Below are 17,135 nucleotides of genomic sequence, written 5' to 3'. Positions count from 1 at the left end.
TTACTGTTCCAATCCTTTCTCTTTGTGAAATCCAGAGTAATTTTTCTAAAAGGTAACTGTTTTTGTTACTCTCTGACTTAAAACCCTTACATGGTCAAAAGATACTGGCTAAGGAATGTGTTACTTAAAATTACAAAGGTAACCATTAGACTAATTAAAAATAATGGTAGAAGTCTATAGGACCAATGGGGGAAGGGAAGTACTGGTTGTGAGTTAAATCCATAGTTATCATAATAGAAAGCCAATTGACAACGTTTAAAATCAAGAAACTGGTATACTTTCCCAAGGTGTTAATAATAGGATGGTATATGGGAAATCTTTTATGCATGATTTTTCTGTAAACCTACAACTTCTCTAATTTAAAAAAAATGAAATAGTGGTATAAGCATATTGTTTAGAGTTATGGGTATAAACACCAGAAAAAAAAAAAAAAAAAGCTAAAAGTGGTTGCCTTTGGGAAGTGGAAACAGAAGTAGGAAAAGGTAGGGCAGTCATGTTACTATGGACTGAGTTACTTGGATTAAAAATCAAAACCCAAACTAAGCCAAAACAAAACAAAACAAAAAATTTTGTGGCTCTCCGTTACTCAGAATAAAATCGAAACACCTTAAATGATCTTTTACAGCCTTGCTACTCAAAATGTGGTTCTACGAACAGCAGCATCTCATCACCTAGGAGCTTGTTAGAAATGCAGAATCTCAGGGCCCACCTCAGATTTACTGAATCAGAATCTTCATTTTAACAAGCTCCGCAGATGATTCATAGGCACAGTCAAGTTTTAGGAAACACCAGTCTACAGGATCCGGCGTGATCTGGCCCTTGTAGATCACTCCAGCTTCAACACTGGTTGCCTGCCACTGAGCAGGAGGACTTTACTTTCTATTCCTTCCGTCTAAATTCTAGTCACTGGGGCTAGTATCTGTGTCTCTGTATGTGTGTGTGTGCGCGCGCGTCAGTGGCTAGCTAAATTTTACCCGCTATTTTCGACCCAACTCCTCTACTCCAGGAAGACTTCCAAAACCCTTGCTGCCTCTGCTACCACTGTTCAAACTCTCACATCCCCGAGGATGCTAAGCCTTCATTCAGCAGTCATTTATTGGACGCCTGATGTGTGCCTGTTTAGATTCAGTGGCAGGGTGGGAAGAAGGCTTTGAGCTCTCCCAGCGCATTCCGGAGCCAGAGGGTGTGTGCGCAGCACCGAAATATAAGGTTCTGCGCGGCTTTTCTGAGTGTTACGGCGCCCTCCTCCGCCTGTGCGGCGCGCGGGCGGGGACCCACCCGCTCTGCTCAGCTCTGCAGTGGCGGCAGAGAAAGGAGGACCCCCGGGAGCGGGACCCCGGCGTCGGGTCACCCAGCCCTGCTCAGGCTTGGGCCCGCATGGAGGGGGCCGCGGAGTTCCAGACGCCTGACCTTCGAGACGTGGAGAGCAAGGTGGGCAGGAAGACCCCTGAAGGGCTGCTCCGCGGGCTGCGAGGCGAGTGGGAGCCGGGGACCGCTGGCGCCCTGCTGCTCCCAGGGGCGCGGAGCTCGGGCCATGGCTTGGGGCACAAGATCATGGCGCTGAGGATGGAGCTGGTAAGTGTCACCTCCACAGACCAGGGGGTCGGCGTCCCTATTTTAGGACTAGAAGGGACGGACTGACGCCGCCGGAGTGGGCAGGAAAGGAGGAAATTAAAACTCTGCACGTAACTCCTCTGGATCCCTCCCAGATCAGTCCATAAATTCTGGGGGAGAGTTAGAGTGACCCCCATTAATTGCCCCCCAAGGGTGAGTGGGATATTGGTGAGTTCCCAGGACTTGGGGTGGGAGGCACAGGCTGCAGGAAGTTTTTCCTGACAAATAATTGGGAGGGGGGAGGTCAGGGCTGGGAACAAGCTGAGAACCTGGCACTGAACACTTCTGTCCTCGTTCAGCATTGTAGGGCAACTAGGTTTTTCTTCCCTGCAAACTAGAAGCTTCTTGAGGACTGGGACCGAATTTGGTTCATCTGAGGCCCCAGTGTTCATCACAGGATTCAGCACAAAAGAGATTTGGGTGAGGAGCATATCTACTGAAAACTGTCAGGAGGGAGGGGCACTAAAAACATTCCCCTGTCCCTGCGTAAAATATTTGAAGGTTCCCAGAACCATAGCAGACATAGATGAGCCACACCATCAGTGTGGGTTCCTCACCTCTGACTAGTCTTCTCCCCAGGGGTGCACTGGATATTTGGATCTCATCTGTCCCTCCTTGGGAAGAAGAGGAGGAAACAGGCACCCTCCCCCTTCCTTGGTGCTGCAGTCTTGATGTTCTGAGCCAAATGGGCACCTAGGGCCTTGGTTCCAGTGAAGGGAGTGATTTACACCTGCTACCACTTTGTAGCCAGTTCTGGAAACCTGAGGAATTGCCATCTGCTCCCTGGCCCAGAACCAGAAGCTGACAGTGAGTTTGTCAGCTAATAAGTCTTCCTGGAGCCCTATTGTGTGCCCACCTCTGTGCCAGGCCTGGCTCTGAGAGAGGTGGGGAGAAAGGCCCAGGGCTCCAGGGCTCCCTGAGAGGCTGGGAGGAGAGCCTTCTGGGTGGAGCAGTCAGGGAAGGCTCCCTGGGGGAAGGACTTGAATGCCAAGTGTGCACTTGGCCTTGAAGGTCGGGGGTGGGGGGGGTGGGGGGTGAGCGCCAAATGTTTTAGAGCAGGACTTTGACTGTGCTCACCTAAGTGGGGGCTGGCTTTGCCTCGTTGTACAAACTGGATTTCAAGGCCTAGAGAGAGCCTACTTAGAGTACCCTGCTTTGAATATAAATATTCTATTAATCCTTACCACAACCTTAGTAGTAAGTAATATTTTATAGATGAAGAAACTGAGGCACAGACAGGTTAAGGAACTGCCCAAGATTATACAAAAAGTAAAAAGCAGAGCCAGGATTTGAACCCAGATAATCTGACTATACTTTACATCTTTACCACTAAGATCTGCTTTGAGGTAGACACTTTAAACACATTATGCCATGGAAGTGAGAAAAGCAGTCATCATTTTCCGCATCTCACAGATGAGGAAACAGGCTTGGAGGTGTGAAGGGACCTGCCTGAGCTCCCACAGAGAGTCAGTGGAGGAGTTGTGCCTCATCCCTCTGGGTCTCTTTTTTGCCTTTGATGGTGAACTTTTAAGGGGTACATCTAACTGCTGATTTTTTTCTTGCTGTAGTTTTGACCTGGCCTGGCCTGGGGCCTGAGGCTGCCTGTGAAAGGTACAAGGGAAGGATGAGAACAGAGAGAGATCCTCTATGTGCACCCACATATCCCTACCGCATTTCTTTCTCTCTCCTCAGGCCATGATGTCATTGATCTCTTCTTGCACTCTCCCTTGCCCCAGGCTTGGGCCCAGGGAGGACAGGGGTGGAGCAGGGGGTTTTCCCTGGAGCCATTAGTTGCAGGACTGAGCCAAGCCCTCTAAAGACTGTCCTTCACTTGTCCTTCTCCCAGCTCTCTTTGCAGGAAGGAGTCAGGCTTGCCCTTGAGGCCAAGGTCAGCCCTGCCTTTAGGTCTCTTCCTACTGATTTCCTTCCCCTACTCAAGGGTTGAGTGAACTAGCCAAAGGCTAGGATATGTGTGGGTGGGGGTGGGGATGGGGGGGCAATGGCAATCCCCCACCCCTTAGTCCTCCTAACCCAAATCACTGTTGCTATGACAACCCACTCCCACAGAGCAGTTTGAGACAAAGCTTTAGGAAAAGAGGGGGAAGGCATGGGTACGAGTCCTGGCTCTGCCCTGTATCATTTTATGATCTCTCTCTTGGCCTCAGTTTTTCTGAAGAACTGGGGTTGGGGGTGGAAAGGGGTGTGGAACCAGATGACCTCTAAGGGCTCTTCTAGTGACAATAGTCTGAGAATCTCAATCTAATACCAGGGAGCTGGGAGTGAGGAGTGGGATCTCCAGGCTTTCATCTCAAGGCCTGATTTGGATGGAGCAGTGAGGGAGTCATACTCCTTGACTCCAGGGCTGGGCACAGAGTCTGGGGTATATGTGTTGAGGGAAGGGGTAGAGAGCCTGAATCCCCCTGGGAAGAGAATTGGGTTGGGTAGCCTTTGAGGCTACATCTTTCCTGAGCTCTTTATCCTCTTTGTTTCCAAAGAAATGGTGTGATATGAGTGTGTTTCTTTTTCTGGTAAGAAACCTTTCCTTTCTATTCTGGGGGTGATGCTGTCATAGTCAAGGAATCCCAGTGTCACAGGACCTTTGAATCTGGTTCTCACATACATTTCCCATCAATACAGCAAAACCCAGTCCCCTGAACCCTAGGGACCACTAGAAGGGCAGAGGATAGTAAAGGCAAGAGAATCCTAGAACTGAATCTGATCTGCCCAACCCTAGACTAAGTACCAGAAATGAATTGGGCAGGATTTGCTCTTAGGAGGCTTGCAGTCTGGTTTGGGGAAGGAGGGAGACAGACTGTCAACCCTAGTACAGGATGATAAGTGTTGTTGGGACATCCAGAGAGGACTTCCTGAAAGAGTATTGACATAGAGTGTTATGGTTGGGTTTGTGCTCTGGAAAGTTCACTTTGAATTGGAGGTGGGTACATGCTGTTTCTACTGGTTGGAATGCCTCTCTCTACCTCTTTGCCTACTAAGTCTTACTTAACCTTCAAGTCTCAACTCATGTCCCTTATCCTAGGAAGCCCTTCCTGACCTTCCCTGGTTGGGTTATGGATTTCTAGGATCTCTAGGTACCTATAGTTCTCTGTGCAGCAGTTATCTCTGCTGACTTTTGTAACACTGAGTTTTAAGTGCTTGTTTCAATGTCTTATCTTACCCATCAGACTGTGAACCCTCTGAGGGCAAGAAAGGGTATGTTTTCTTCTTTTGTCTAACACAATACCAGGCCTATAAGGCACACTCAATAAATACTTGTTCCATAACTGAGTGGATTAATTCCATGTTGGGGAAGGGCAGGAAAGACTTCTTAGAGGAGGTGACATTTGAGTGGGGCCCTGAAGAATGGATAAAGTCAGTGGGAATTCCAGTTCAAGATGGCAGATTAAGTACATGCATTCAGATCCATTCCATCCCGAAACGCCACTCAAAAGCCAGTAAATGGATTATTTTAAAAGGCCTGAAGCCTTTTAAAAGGTTATAAGAGAAGTTGATAGGGACAAGATGTTGGAAGCTAAAAAGCAGAAGGAAGAGTGTTAACTAACTTAGTAGACCCCCCAGAAAAGTTGAATCCCAAGCCAATAATGGGGAAAGCTGGAAAGCAACTTCAGCAGTCTCAGAAATTGGAAGCACTAGATATTTCTGGACCCAGGGGTCTGAGTGTTGATAAAAACAGTCTGTTTAAGAATCATACTCTAAGCCAGTCATCAAATGGCAAGGGGCCCCAAATAACCAAAACCATCTTAGAAAAGAAGAACAAAGTCAGAGAACTCACACCTCCCAATTTCAAAATTTACCATGAACTTGAAGTAATCAAAACAATGTGGCACAGGCATAAGGACAGATATATAGACCAATAGAATAGAATTGGGGGTTCAGAAATAAACCCACACATCTATGACCAACTGATTTTTGACAAGGGTCCCAAGTCCACTCAATGGTTTGTTCAACAAATGGTGCTTGGAAAACGGAATATCCACATAAAAAAGAATGAAAGTGAACCCCTACCTCACACCAAAATGAGCTCAAAATGGATCAAGGACCTAAATATAAGAGATAAAACTATAAACTCTTAGAAGAAAGCATAAGGGAAAATCTTCAAGACTTAACCAATGGGTTCTTATGACACCAAAAGTACAATTAACAAAAGAAAAGGATATTATCAAGAAAGTGAAAATACAACCAACAGAATGGGAGAAAATAGTTGCAAACCATATATCTGGTAAGGGTTTAATCTCCTGATTAAATCATCTCAACAACAAAAAGACAACCCAATTAAAAATTGGGCAAAAGACTTGAATAGACATTTCTCCAACAAAATGATGCAGATGACTAATAAGCACATGAAAAGACACTCAGCATCATTAGTCTTAGGGAAATGCAAACCAAAACCATAATGAGACACCATTTCACACCTGCTAGGATGGTTATTATTAAAAAACAAAACAAACAAACAAAAACAACCCAACAACTGAAAACAACAAGTATTGGTGAGGATGTGGAGAAATTGGAACTCATTGCTGGTGGGAATGTAAAATGATGCAGCTGCTGTGAAAAACAGTGGTTCCTCAGAAAGTTAAGCATTGAGTTACCTTATGACCCAGCAATTCTACTCCTAGGTATATATCCCAAAGAATTGAAAGCAGGGATTCAAGCAGATACTTGTACACCAATGTTGGTAATAGCATTATTCACAATGGCCAAAGGTAGAATCAACCCAAGGGTCCATCAACAGATGAATGGATAAACAAAATGTGGTATATACATACAATGGAATACTGTTCAGCCATAAAAGGAATGAGGTTCTGATACATGCTATAACATGGATGAGCTTTGAAAGCATCACACTAAATGAAATAAGCCAGAAATAAAAGGACAAATTTTGTATGATTCCACTTATATGAAATATTTAGAATAAGCAAATTCTTTGAGACAGAAAGTAGGCTAGAGGTTACTAGCAGTTGAGGGGAAGGAAATGGGGACTTATTTCTTAATGGGTAAAGAGTTTCTGTTTGGGGTGATGAAAAAGTTTTAATAATGGAAGGTGGTGATGGTAACAAAAGTAAAAGCAATTAATGCCACTAAGTTGTATACTTAAAAATGATTAAAATGGTAAATTTTATGTTAAATATAAGTTACCATGTTAAAAAAAAATGGGACCACACAAATAGTGACTGGAAGTGTTTGTTGGATGTTGTGGGAGGTTACCTTAAGAAGAGAAGCTGAGAGATGATAACTAAAACACCTAGGCACCCTAGTTGACTGACCCAGTTCCAGAATCCTCTGAAGCATGAGGGAGGTACCAGACTTACAGCAGGTGGGCAAGACAGGGTCTCAAATTGTTGTTGTTGTTATCATCATCATCATCATCATCATCATCATTTGGTAGGGAGTTATCCAGGCAGCAGACAATTCTATTTTAAGTAATATGATTTTAATTACTATCTGTTATAATTAACTTTTGACTGCTCTTTCAATTAGCTTCCAGAGAAGACATCATGTTTCCTTTTATTACTTTATAAAATAATAAAATGAGCTATGATGACTTTCTTGGAGAGAGAGGAAGGAAAGGGGAGAGGGAGAGGAAGGGGGAGAGGGAGGGAAGGAGGGAAAGAGAGAGAGAGAGAGAGAGAGAGAATGAATGAGAATATCATATTTTAAGATCCCTTCCCTAACTGTGCAACCAACTACCAGCTGTTCCTTCATCCTAGCAGAAGACTGGAGGTGTAAGTTTTGGAAAGAATAAAGCAGAATGTCTCTTCATTGGAAGACACAAAGCACAGTTGAGGGCAAGAGAGAGTAAGTAAAAATGTACTAAATCTAATTAAATGCCCCTCACAGCCTGCTCCCCTATTTGGCTCCCAGAATTGCTGCCTTGATTATATTAAACTGTCTAGATGGGAGGCTGCAAGATTGTTTCTTGGGAATATGATGAGCCCAAGAGAAAGAAAAAATAACAAAAACAGAAAAAGATACTGACTTCAGGCCTTACCTAAACAACCAGCCCAGCCAGATCACCTTGTAGTGAGGCTCAAGGCTGGCAAGCCTCACATATACACAGTTTCTAATAAACTTTTTAAGGCCCCATTCTGAAGTGTGAGCAGATAACTAAAGATCATTAGACATCTGATGAAACCCTCTAACCTGAAAGATATAGACCTAAACAAACAGAAAAAGGCAACTTGAATCAAATAGATATAACAAGGGAGATAAGAATTTATAAAAATCATAATCGTATCTTTAAAGAGAGGAGATAGTATTGCATCATTATCATATCTTTAAAGAGATAGATAATATTTTAGCCATGAACAAAAACAGGAAGCTGTAAAAAAGGAAACATTCAGAGAACTAGAAACAACTTTGGAAATAAAAACATGATTGGGGAAAAAAAGAAAAGAAAAACCTTAACAGAAGGGTTGATGACATTGAAATCTTTTCGAAACTAGAGCAGATATAGAAAGGTGGAAGAGAAAAAATGTCTAAGAGGTCCTCTATCCAAATAATAGGATGTCCAGACAGAATAGAAAAATATTGGAGAAATAATCATTAAAGAAGTCATTAAAATCTCCCAGCACTGAAGGCCATGATTTTACAGATTAAAAGGGCCTGTCAAGTGGCAAGTTACTGTGAAATTTTAGAACAATGGGGACAAAGAGAAGATCCTAAATCTTCCAGGAAGGGGGAAAATGGTCACATACAAAGGTTCCTGAATAAGAATGGCATCAGACTTTTTAAGTAGAACATTGGAAATTAGAAGGTAACAGAACAATGCTTTAAATTCTGAGAAAAAAAAAAATATTCAGCCTAAAATTTTTCATCCAACCAAACTATCAACAATGTGAAGATGGAAGAAAAACACTTTTAAACATGCAAAGCCACATCAAATTTATTTCCTATGTACTCTTTCTCAGGAAGCTACTGGAGGAGGTTCACCACCCAAATGAAGTGAGTAAGTCAAAGCAAGGAAGAGGAAGACGTGGAATCCAGGAAACAGGGAATCCAACTCAGGAGGGAGGTAGAGGGCATCCCCAAGATGATGGTGAAGAGAGATCCCTGGAGGACAGCTGTGCAGCAGGGACAGATTGGAGCTGATCAAAAGCTCCCAAAGAGATGCTTCTAGAAGATGGAATAGATAGAACAGGTGATGTGTTTGAAAGCATTGAGAAGGAAATTTAGACACTTGGGGGAGAGTTTGGGGCTGACTTAATGATAACGATATCATTGATAAATTAAACAACTCCCCCCCCCAAAAAAAAAAAAAAACCCTCCAAGGGAAACAAAAAAATTTTAAGAAATTAAAAAAAAAAGATCAGTGAACTACATGGCTTAGCCATGAATAGCATTTCCAAATCCTAATAAGATAAACACTGAACAATTAATTTTATTGCATATATTGGAAGTATGGGGAGATGGGAGCAGTGTCTGTATGGTAAGGGAGTGGGGAGTGGGATGAAAGAGTTATCTCCTTCACCTTCTATAGTGTGGGAAGTCAATAGAAAATGACTAAAACTTCAGAATCAGGTAGTAGCAGTATAAACATGTTATTTGGAGATAAGGAGGTAAATATCAAAAGAAACAGCTAAAAAAAATTAAAAGTAGTTGTTTCTGGGAGGTGGAGTTTAGGACTAGGATGGGGAAACCGTTACTCTTCATAATAAATTTCTAGAATTATTTGACTCTTTAATCTGGGTGATTAAAATTAAAACTAAATAAAAGTAAATTTTAAAAAGTCCTGTATGGCAGGAACTTGGGTTCACAGGGTTAGTGTGCTGAAGATAAATCTAGAGGGATGGGCAAAAGCCATATTAAGACATGTTTTTGAATGGCAGCTGCTAAAGTGTTTAGATTTTATTTTCTAAGAGGAGTGCAAAGCCCATAAAGGCTCTTGAGCAGGGAAGGAACAGGTGCAGACTTGTGCTTGGGGAAGGTAACTCATTGCATGTGAGCTGGAAGGGACCTTTGAGATTACCCAGTAAACCAGATTTACCCCCAGGACAGACAGTGAGATTGGTGTGGGTGGAGTGAAGCCCTGAGTCCCCCGCCAGTGGGATACTGACCCTTCTAAGCTCTGGCCAGCCCTTCCCTCCCTCAGCACCTACTGTCAACACCCTGAAGAAGCTGGAGGCCCAGATCGACTCCCTCTTGCTTCCCCAGCTCTGGCCTCTTTTTGGCCCAGTCTACATCCTGATTACTACCCGGTCCCTTTTCAAGCTATTCTTTGACTAACAGTTTCTAAGTCTAACTGGTGAATCTGGCTTTCTGTTCAATAGTTAGTGTTCTAAATATGAAGTTCAAAGCTCAGTGGGGCCAAATTTTAATATTTACATTTACTGAAATCTTACTCTGTACCAAGTGCTGTGCTGAGAACTTAATAGACAGTATCTCAAAATCCTATAGCCGCCCTGTGAGGTGAGGATTTAGCCCTATTTTACAAACAAGGAGATTGAGGCTCAAAGATGAGAAAGTTGCCCACAGTGATATAGTGGTAGAGCTGAGATTTTAAACAGCAGTCTGTCTGTTTCTAAAGTCCACACTCCAAACCATTCTATTTCCATGCTTCTTGAAAGTGAAGCATAACTGATTGGGCCAGAAGGTCAGAATCTCTGGAGATATTGGGGAAATCAGTGGTCCAGAACCTGGGGCTGATCCCTTCTCCCACTCTCCCAGGCTTACCTGCGAGCTGTCGACGTGAAGATCCTGCAGCAGCTGGTGACCTTGAACGAGGGCATCGAGGCGGTGCGCTGGCTGTTGGAGGAGCGGGCAACGTTGACCAGCCACTGCAGCAGCCTCACCAGCAGCCAATATAGCCTGACAGGTGGGAGTCCTGGTCGCTCGAGGTGGGGCAGCTGGGACAGCCTGCCAGACACCAGTGCTGCTGACCGGCTGGACAGTGTCTCCATTGGCAGTTTCCTGGACACAGTGGCCCCCAGTGAACTGGATGAACAGGGCCCCCCTGGGGTTCCCCGACCCGAGATGGACTGGTCAAAGGTTATGTCCACTGGTGAGAGGACCAGGACTGAAGTGGACCTGACAACGATCAGGCTAGGGGGCTTGAGGGTTGGGTGGAAGCCGTCAGGGGAGGAGCATCAAGACCAACCATCTGAGCCGCCAGAGGACGAGACTGTCAAGCTGGACTTTGAGGCTCACTGGTACTGGGGGCAGTGCCAGGACGATGTGACCTTCTTGTAATGTTTCTACCCTTTTATTTTCCTGTGGCTTCTCTTATCCTTAGTTTCTGGTCTCCCTCAAAACTTACTCTCCCTCATTCAGGGGCCAGGAAGAGGCTGTACTGAAATCAGCACTCCATGGTTACCATGGAAACCTGGCCTCACCAACCCTCTAACCTCTAGGAGTCTCTTGCCTTTACCCCTAGAGCTGTTGTCACAGAGACATAGACTCTAGAGGCTTGGCTTATGGTTCCTGGCGTGATGGTATCCCCTGACCCCCTCCACCAGGTAAGGATTTGAAGAATTTAGGACCCTAGGGGATCATTGGTGAAGAGACAGGAGCGTCATTACCTCACCCAACATCTAGGAGCTTTGGCTTTCATTCTGGCCATGATGGACGATTGAGGAGAGACATGGAGGTCAGGGCCAACCCTCCATGGACTGGCCCTCCCAGAAGCCTTTGGGGTCAGTAGAACCACCCCTTCCTGTTTGTTGAGTGATGTCATTTCCTGTCAAGCTGAACTAATGCTTTCTGCTTTCTCAATCCTTGGGTGGTGGGTGATAAATCAGGGTATGTCTGAGTCCCTGCTAAGAGAGACCGTACCATTACTTCTTTCAACATAACATTTCTTATTTTAACCATTGATCCAGTTCATTGGTGTTAATTTCGTTTATAATGTTGTGTTGCCATCATCACCATCCATTACCAAAAAACCATTACTTCTTGTGAGTGGAACACATCACTGTTCCTGACGGGAAAGTTTCTCACTTTCTGTCAGCTGTTTGCACTTCTTTTAAGAAAGGTTCTTTCTTTTTAGAGTGTTCTTATTTTATTCTAGAGGCTCTCACTTTCTCTGTGGCCGCAACCTTTTCTTTGGTGCCAGTCTCCTATCCCTTTGAGAGAGGGAGAGAAGCTAGCAGGAGTGCCTCTCAATAAAGACTGCTTGGCCTGCCCCTGCCCCTGCCCCAGTTCCTGGTCTTACCTGTCCCTGGGTTGCCCCCCTTCTTGTATTCTGATTCCAAATCTGCCTGCCAGGAGGTTCAGCCTTTGTGTTTGCATACCTTCTCGGTTTTCTCTGGTGTCAGGCCTTTTGTATGCAGATAAGTTCTAACCATCTCTCCCTATTGGTGAGAAGCTCAGAGACCGGACGAAAAAGGCTGGAGGTCTCAGAATGAAGAGTGTACCAGGTGGGGGGAGGGGTCTTCTTTCACCCTGTGATTCCCCTTCCCCCACCCTGCCCTAAGCCTTCCACCATTTAGTCACAAGGATGCCTTCTGGAGGCTGAGACACAGGAATCCCCTTGTCTGGACAACAATGGGGGCATGGCAGGGAAAGACAGAGGCTCTTTGGTCCCAGGGCCCACCTCCTGGGAGGGGGGGAGGGAGAGAGGGAAAGGCCTCTCCTTCCTCCCTCAGAGCCAGCCCAGTCTCCTGGGATCTGAGGAGGGAACAGGGGGCTGGCTCTGATGGCATGGGTCCCAGGGCCCTAGTGAATTACACCAAAGAAGAAATTCAGGGAAGCTGCCAACCTGGGTACAGGGAGAGAACAGGCCCAGAGAGAGGGGGGATGACAAGGGCTATGGCTGATGTCAGAGAATGAATTCTTGGAGATTAACGTTTTGAGCCTTATGTAATTGTCTCAGTGCCTATTTTGCCTGGGCCCTGAAACTAAATTAATGGAAAGCACAAAGGAGGGAAAAGGATGTCGGGTGCTCCTTGGCTATTCACTGTGTCCTCGGGGCTCTGAGATGGGGGTGTCTTCCCCAAATAACTGTAATAACTCCTGCAGTTTCTCTATTTTGAAATCTGTGCCAGACAAGGAGAGGAAATGAAGTTGATCATCTCCACGTCCCCTAAACCCTTCAACTCTTGTTCTGCAACTCCCACCCTAATCCTTCTGGGGCTGTGGCTCTTCTCTGAAGACCCTTCCCCCCTTCTCCCTAGCTTGGAAGTGATGAAAATCTCCAAAATATATTTTCAGCCTCTCCTCCTCTGCTGACTACCAGTCGTCTTCTTATCATCCCTGGTCCTGGGACTCCTGACCTCCCCTTAGGCTGGAAATTCAGATACGCTGGTCCAGTCCTTTCTCTGTCACCAATTTGAATGAGCCCTTGGGTTCCACATGGAAGCCTCAGTATTCCTTTTAAGAGGCTCATTAGTTCATTTAGTTCACACACCTCTAAGCTGAAGAAGTTGCTGGCCCTCTTGTGGCCATTATGCACTATTGCCAGGGGTAGCTGGGTGGAACCTCTAAGCTCAAATACAGCCTCCCAGAGGACCAGTCCCCTCTGCCCAAACGGAAAGACTGAGGCCCAGCTCAGGGTCACCCATTATAAATCCATGACAAGTTAGAGAGCCCAGATCTCCTGCCTACCTGTCCACGACTCCATCCACTTGGCCAGACTGCCGACACTCAGCCAAAGCCACCCAAACCCAAAGGGACTAAAAATAATTTTCCTCCTGTTTTAATTTTTAGGTTCTCATGCCACCATAGAGAGGCAGCTCAATCTTTAGGGAAGCAGTTACGGGTTCTGATGAAAGAGAACCCTGGACCTGGACTGGATGAAAGATACACTGTTGTAGATGGCAGAAACGAGGAAAATCAATTCTGAACCAATAGTTTTTCCTGAGAAGAGGTAGAGTAGACCCAGATATGGTGGGGACAGAGCTCAGCATTTCCATTCCCTACAACACCTGGCAGTTAAGACTGAAGGTGGCGAACTGTGAGATTAGGAAATCCAGATGGGTCCAGTGGAGTTGGGGAGCTCCACAGGTCCAGGGTGCCAGGTCAGTTGGATAGGCACCTGAGAGTGTGGAGGGGCTGGAGAGGGGCTGGTGAGCAGGCCCCCCTGGGAATGCCAGGTAGCGCTAGGTATCCTGTCTTTATACCTTAGGCTACATTTCAGTGTCAGAGAAGCCCAGGAATCCCAGTAAACACACACCCTTGGTCCTTCCTGCCTAGCCTTTTCTGGGTCACAGGGAGGTGCTGTTTGGGAGTTCAAAGGAGAAGGTAGAGTTAGGAAGAGAGGTGCAGATGAACAAGAGAGAATGAGATAAAAAGGGAAAAGGGAATATTGAAAGTATGAGCAGAAGGAGCAGACTTCTCTCTAACGGGTCTGGGGGATTTTGTCCAGCTCAGGTGAAGGCAGAGATAAAACTGCTTATGGCAGCTGCAGAAACAGTGCCTGGGAGGAAAAGTGGTGGTGCTGGCTGGGCTGGGTCCACAAGAAAAGAAAGAAAGAAGGAAACATGAGACCATGGAAATGGGTAAGTATAGGCATATGTTTAGGAGGGTGGTGGTGAGGTTGGGCACTGGACTAACTGGGAGCCCAGTGACAGCTTCAGTGAGAAAGGCTTGGGGATTGTAGTGGACTACAAGCTCACTCTGTATGCAGGGTGCCAGGCACTACTGGGTCTTCCATGACAACTGTTGAATGAATGGAGGAATGAATGGGCATGTGTAAACACAAGGAGATGTGCCTTTTGGAAAAAAAAAAAAAAAAAAAGCAAGTGAGTGGGTCACAGATCATTTACAAATGAGATAATTTTAAAAATCCTATTTAATTCTAAGCAATCCTATGAGCAGTGCATGAACCCATGCATTGTTAACAATGAATTGTTGCTGAAACTCAGGTTAAATAATTTGGTTAGGATCATGTAGGAAATAAATGAGCTGGTCATAAATGACCTACGTCAGTCTGATTGCCTGGACTTTTGGGAAGTCTTCTCTGATTTCCTACCGCACTCCGTCCACTTGCCCCACTCACATACATACCTTCCTCTCCTCGGAGAACAGGTTAGTGCTATCCAGCGGGGGCAGCAGTATACTAGTTTCCTATAGCTGCTGTAACAAATTAGCACAAATTTGGTGGCTTAAAACAACAAGAATTTATTATCTTACAGTTCTGGAGGTCAGAAGTCCAAAATCAGTTTCACTGGGCTAAAATCGAAGCGTTGGCAGGCCTCTTTTTCTTTTGGAGGTTCCAGGGGAGAATCCGTTTCCTTGCCTTTTCTCCCTTCTAGAGGCTGCTCGCATTCCTTGGTGTGTGGCCCCTTCCTCCATCTTCAAAGTCATCTTCTCTCCTTCCTGGCCTCTGTTTCCATCCTTATATCTTCTCTACATAACTACTGCCTCCCTCTTATTAGGACCCTTGTTATTATATCATACTCACTGAAATCCAGGATAATCCCCGTCTCAAGATACTTAGTCATATCTGCAAAGTTCATTTTGCATATTTATCGGTTCTGGGGATTAGGAGATTGGCATCTTTTATGGGGTGTGGGATTGGGATGGGGAGGGAGTGTTACTTAGCCTACTGTGGGTAATGATGGGGGGTGGGTAGGAGGATGTATCCAGGCCCAGAATGAGCCTCTGTGCTTTTTCTAGCTTCCCTTACCCCTGGAGTGAGGGGTGGTGCTGAGGAGATGGCCAGGTTCAAGCCCCAAGTCTGGACAATAGCCAGTGGCTCTGTACCGTCACCACCAGGGAGAGCCAAGGGTGAAAGTCAGATTTAGGAGAAATTCTCACTTCCTGCTAGGGAACTTTTCATGCCAGGAGCCCTCCCTCTGACCAGAGAGAGGAGTGGGAAAAGGGGGAGGGTTTCCAGCAGCTTCTGTCCTCAGCATTGCCTCTTCTCCAGAACCATTCTGTGCTCCTGCTTCTCAAGGCAGAGGATAATTATACTCCCATCAAACTATCCTGGGCTCTCTCTGGAGAGGGTAGATTAGTTTTCTCCTTTTTAAATTAGTATTTTTAATTTCTTGGTAGTTAAACTATGTTCCTAAAGCGTGGTGAACTCTCATCATCAGTTGATACTAGATCCTTTCTTATTTTATTTTCCTCTTTTGATTCCTGATCCCTATTCTCATTCTTCTCCCTGACATAGGCATACAGTCTAGTGTGTTTGGTATGTTTTTGGATATATATGTATGTTTGAAAAAATATATAATATTTATGTACATATGTGTCTTAATATATAAATGGTATACTTTTAGAGTAAATTAACTTCTGTAATGAATTGCCCCCATATTTCCAGTGATTTAACACAATAAAGATTTATGTTTCATTTATTTAATGATCCAGCGCAGGTGTTCCTAGTTGGAGAGCTCTCCTCCACTGTCCATTTTGAGTACCAGACTCCCTCCATTTTAAAGTGGTGACAGCCTGATCCCTGCATCATAGTTACCTGTCACCCTTTTGCCAAATTATTTTACCATCCATCCATGACAATTTTCTGCATTGGTTATTTCACTAAGGATTGCAAAACAGTGATTTTTCTAATGTTATCATTCCTTCTTCATTTATTAGCTGTAATGACATAGAGAAAAACTTTTTCACATCCTGTGGGACCACTTGGTTACCCTGAAATAAAGTTCATACCAGAATGGCACTTATCACTTTTAGGTAATAAGTTGGTGTCCTAGCAACTTCTAAAAGTGTTCAATGATTCTGTTTTGTTTTTGTTTCATTCTTTATAAATTATTGTTATGAACTTGTGGTTTTTCTAATATTCAATGTCTTTTAATCATTTACAGTTATTTTTTATTTTTTATTACATAAAATTTCAAACATATACAAAAATAGAGAAAATAATATGATGTTTCCATGTACCCATCATCTAACTTCAGTAATTATTTTTTTAAAGTGATTTTTTTAATTTTTAAATTTTTTAAAATTCCATTTTATTGAGATATATTCACATACCATACAATCATCCACAGTATACAATCATCATTCACAGTACCATCATATAGTTGTGCATTCATTACTGCAATCAATTTCTAAGAATTTTCATTCCTCCAAAAAAAAGACAAAAATAAAAGTATAAAAGAACACTCAAGACATTCCATCCCCCCATCTCACCCTATTTTTCATTTAATTTTCCATTTTTCTACTCATCTGTCCATACTTTGAGCTACAAGGTTTTCACAATCACAAAGTCAGACCGTGTAGCTACATTAACTTCAGTAATTATTGACTCATGCCCAGTCTTGGTTTATTTATTCCATTAACTGTTCTCCCCCCAACCAAGACTATTTTGAAGCAAAACCAGATATCATACCAATTCATCCATAAATATTTCAGCATGAATCTCTAAAAGATAAAGACTTTATAGTACCATTATTACACTTAAAAATAACAATAATCCTCAATATAATCAAATATAGTTGGTGTTCAAATTTCTCAATTTCCTGATAAACTTAAAAAAAAATTTCTTAGAACTCAAATAAGGTCCACGTACTGTAATAGTCAATAGTTAGTTCTTTTAAATCGCTTTTAATTTATAGGCCCTCTCCCCTTCTCTTTTTTCCTTGAATTTTTTTGGTTGGAAAAAAATG

General features: G+C 44.1%; 1 protein-coding gene across 4 annotated transcripts; it reads left to right on the top strand.

Annotated features, from left to right (window-relative positions):
- The first annotated feature begins 1,238 nt into the window (after window positions 1-1,238).
- On the top strand, window positions 1,239-14,310 carry LURAP1 (leucine rich adaptor protein 1). 4 transcript variants are annotated; one of them, XR_005215374.1, is made up of 5 exons: window positions 1,437-1,575; window positions 1,914-2,034; window positions 7,344-7,428; window positions 8,541-8,770; window positions 10,297-10,433. XR_005215374.1 is itself a non-coding variant. In XM_037827332.1 (5 exons), exons 3-5 carry the CDS (start codon window positions 7,382-7,384, stop codon window positions 10,816-10,818), a joined length of 603 nt encoding a protein of 200 aa, XP_037683260.1. In that variant the 5' UTR covers window positions 1,437-1,575; window positions 1,914-2,034; window positions 7,344-7,381; the 3' UTR covers window positions 10,819-14,310. The 4 variants fall into 4 exon arrangements, 3 of the variants coding, with proteins under 3 accessions (XP_037683259.1, XP_037683261.1, XP_037683260.1); XM_037827332.1 differs by having other exon boundaries at window positions 8,541-8,574; window positions 10,297-14,310; XM_037827333.1 differs by lacking the exons at window positions 1,437-1,575; window positions 1,914-2,034 and adding an exon at window positions 1,278-1,431 and having other exon boundaries at window positions 8,541-8,574; window positions 10,297-14,310.
- Window positions 14,311-17,135: the final 2,825 nt, after the last annotated feature.

This window comes from Choloepus didactylus, chromosome 2 (genome assembly GCF_015220235.1).
Source record: "Choloepus didactylus isolate mChoDid1 chromosome 2, mChoDid1.pri, whole genome shotgun sequence".
NCBI lineage: Eukaryota > Metazoa > Chordata > Mammalia > Pilosa > Megalonychidae > Choloepus > Choloepus didactylus.
The sequence above is the reverse complement of the archived record's forward strand: the minus strand, read 5'-3'. Positions and strand labels throughout refer to the sequence as shown.

Bases quoted from the DNA above. Each gene is read 5' to 3' on its own strand.
- LURAP1 (XM_037827331.1), top strand. From the start codon at position 1,378: ATGGAGGGGGCCGCGGAGTTCCAGACGCCTGACCTTCGAGACGTGGAG. The intron at 1,576-10,296 runs GTAAGTGTCACC...CCACTCTCCCAG, and splicing joins TGGCGCTGAGGATGGAGCTG to GCTTACCTGCGAGCTGTCGA.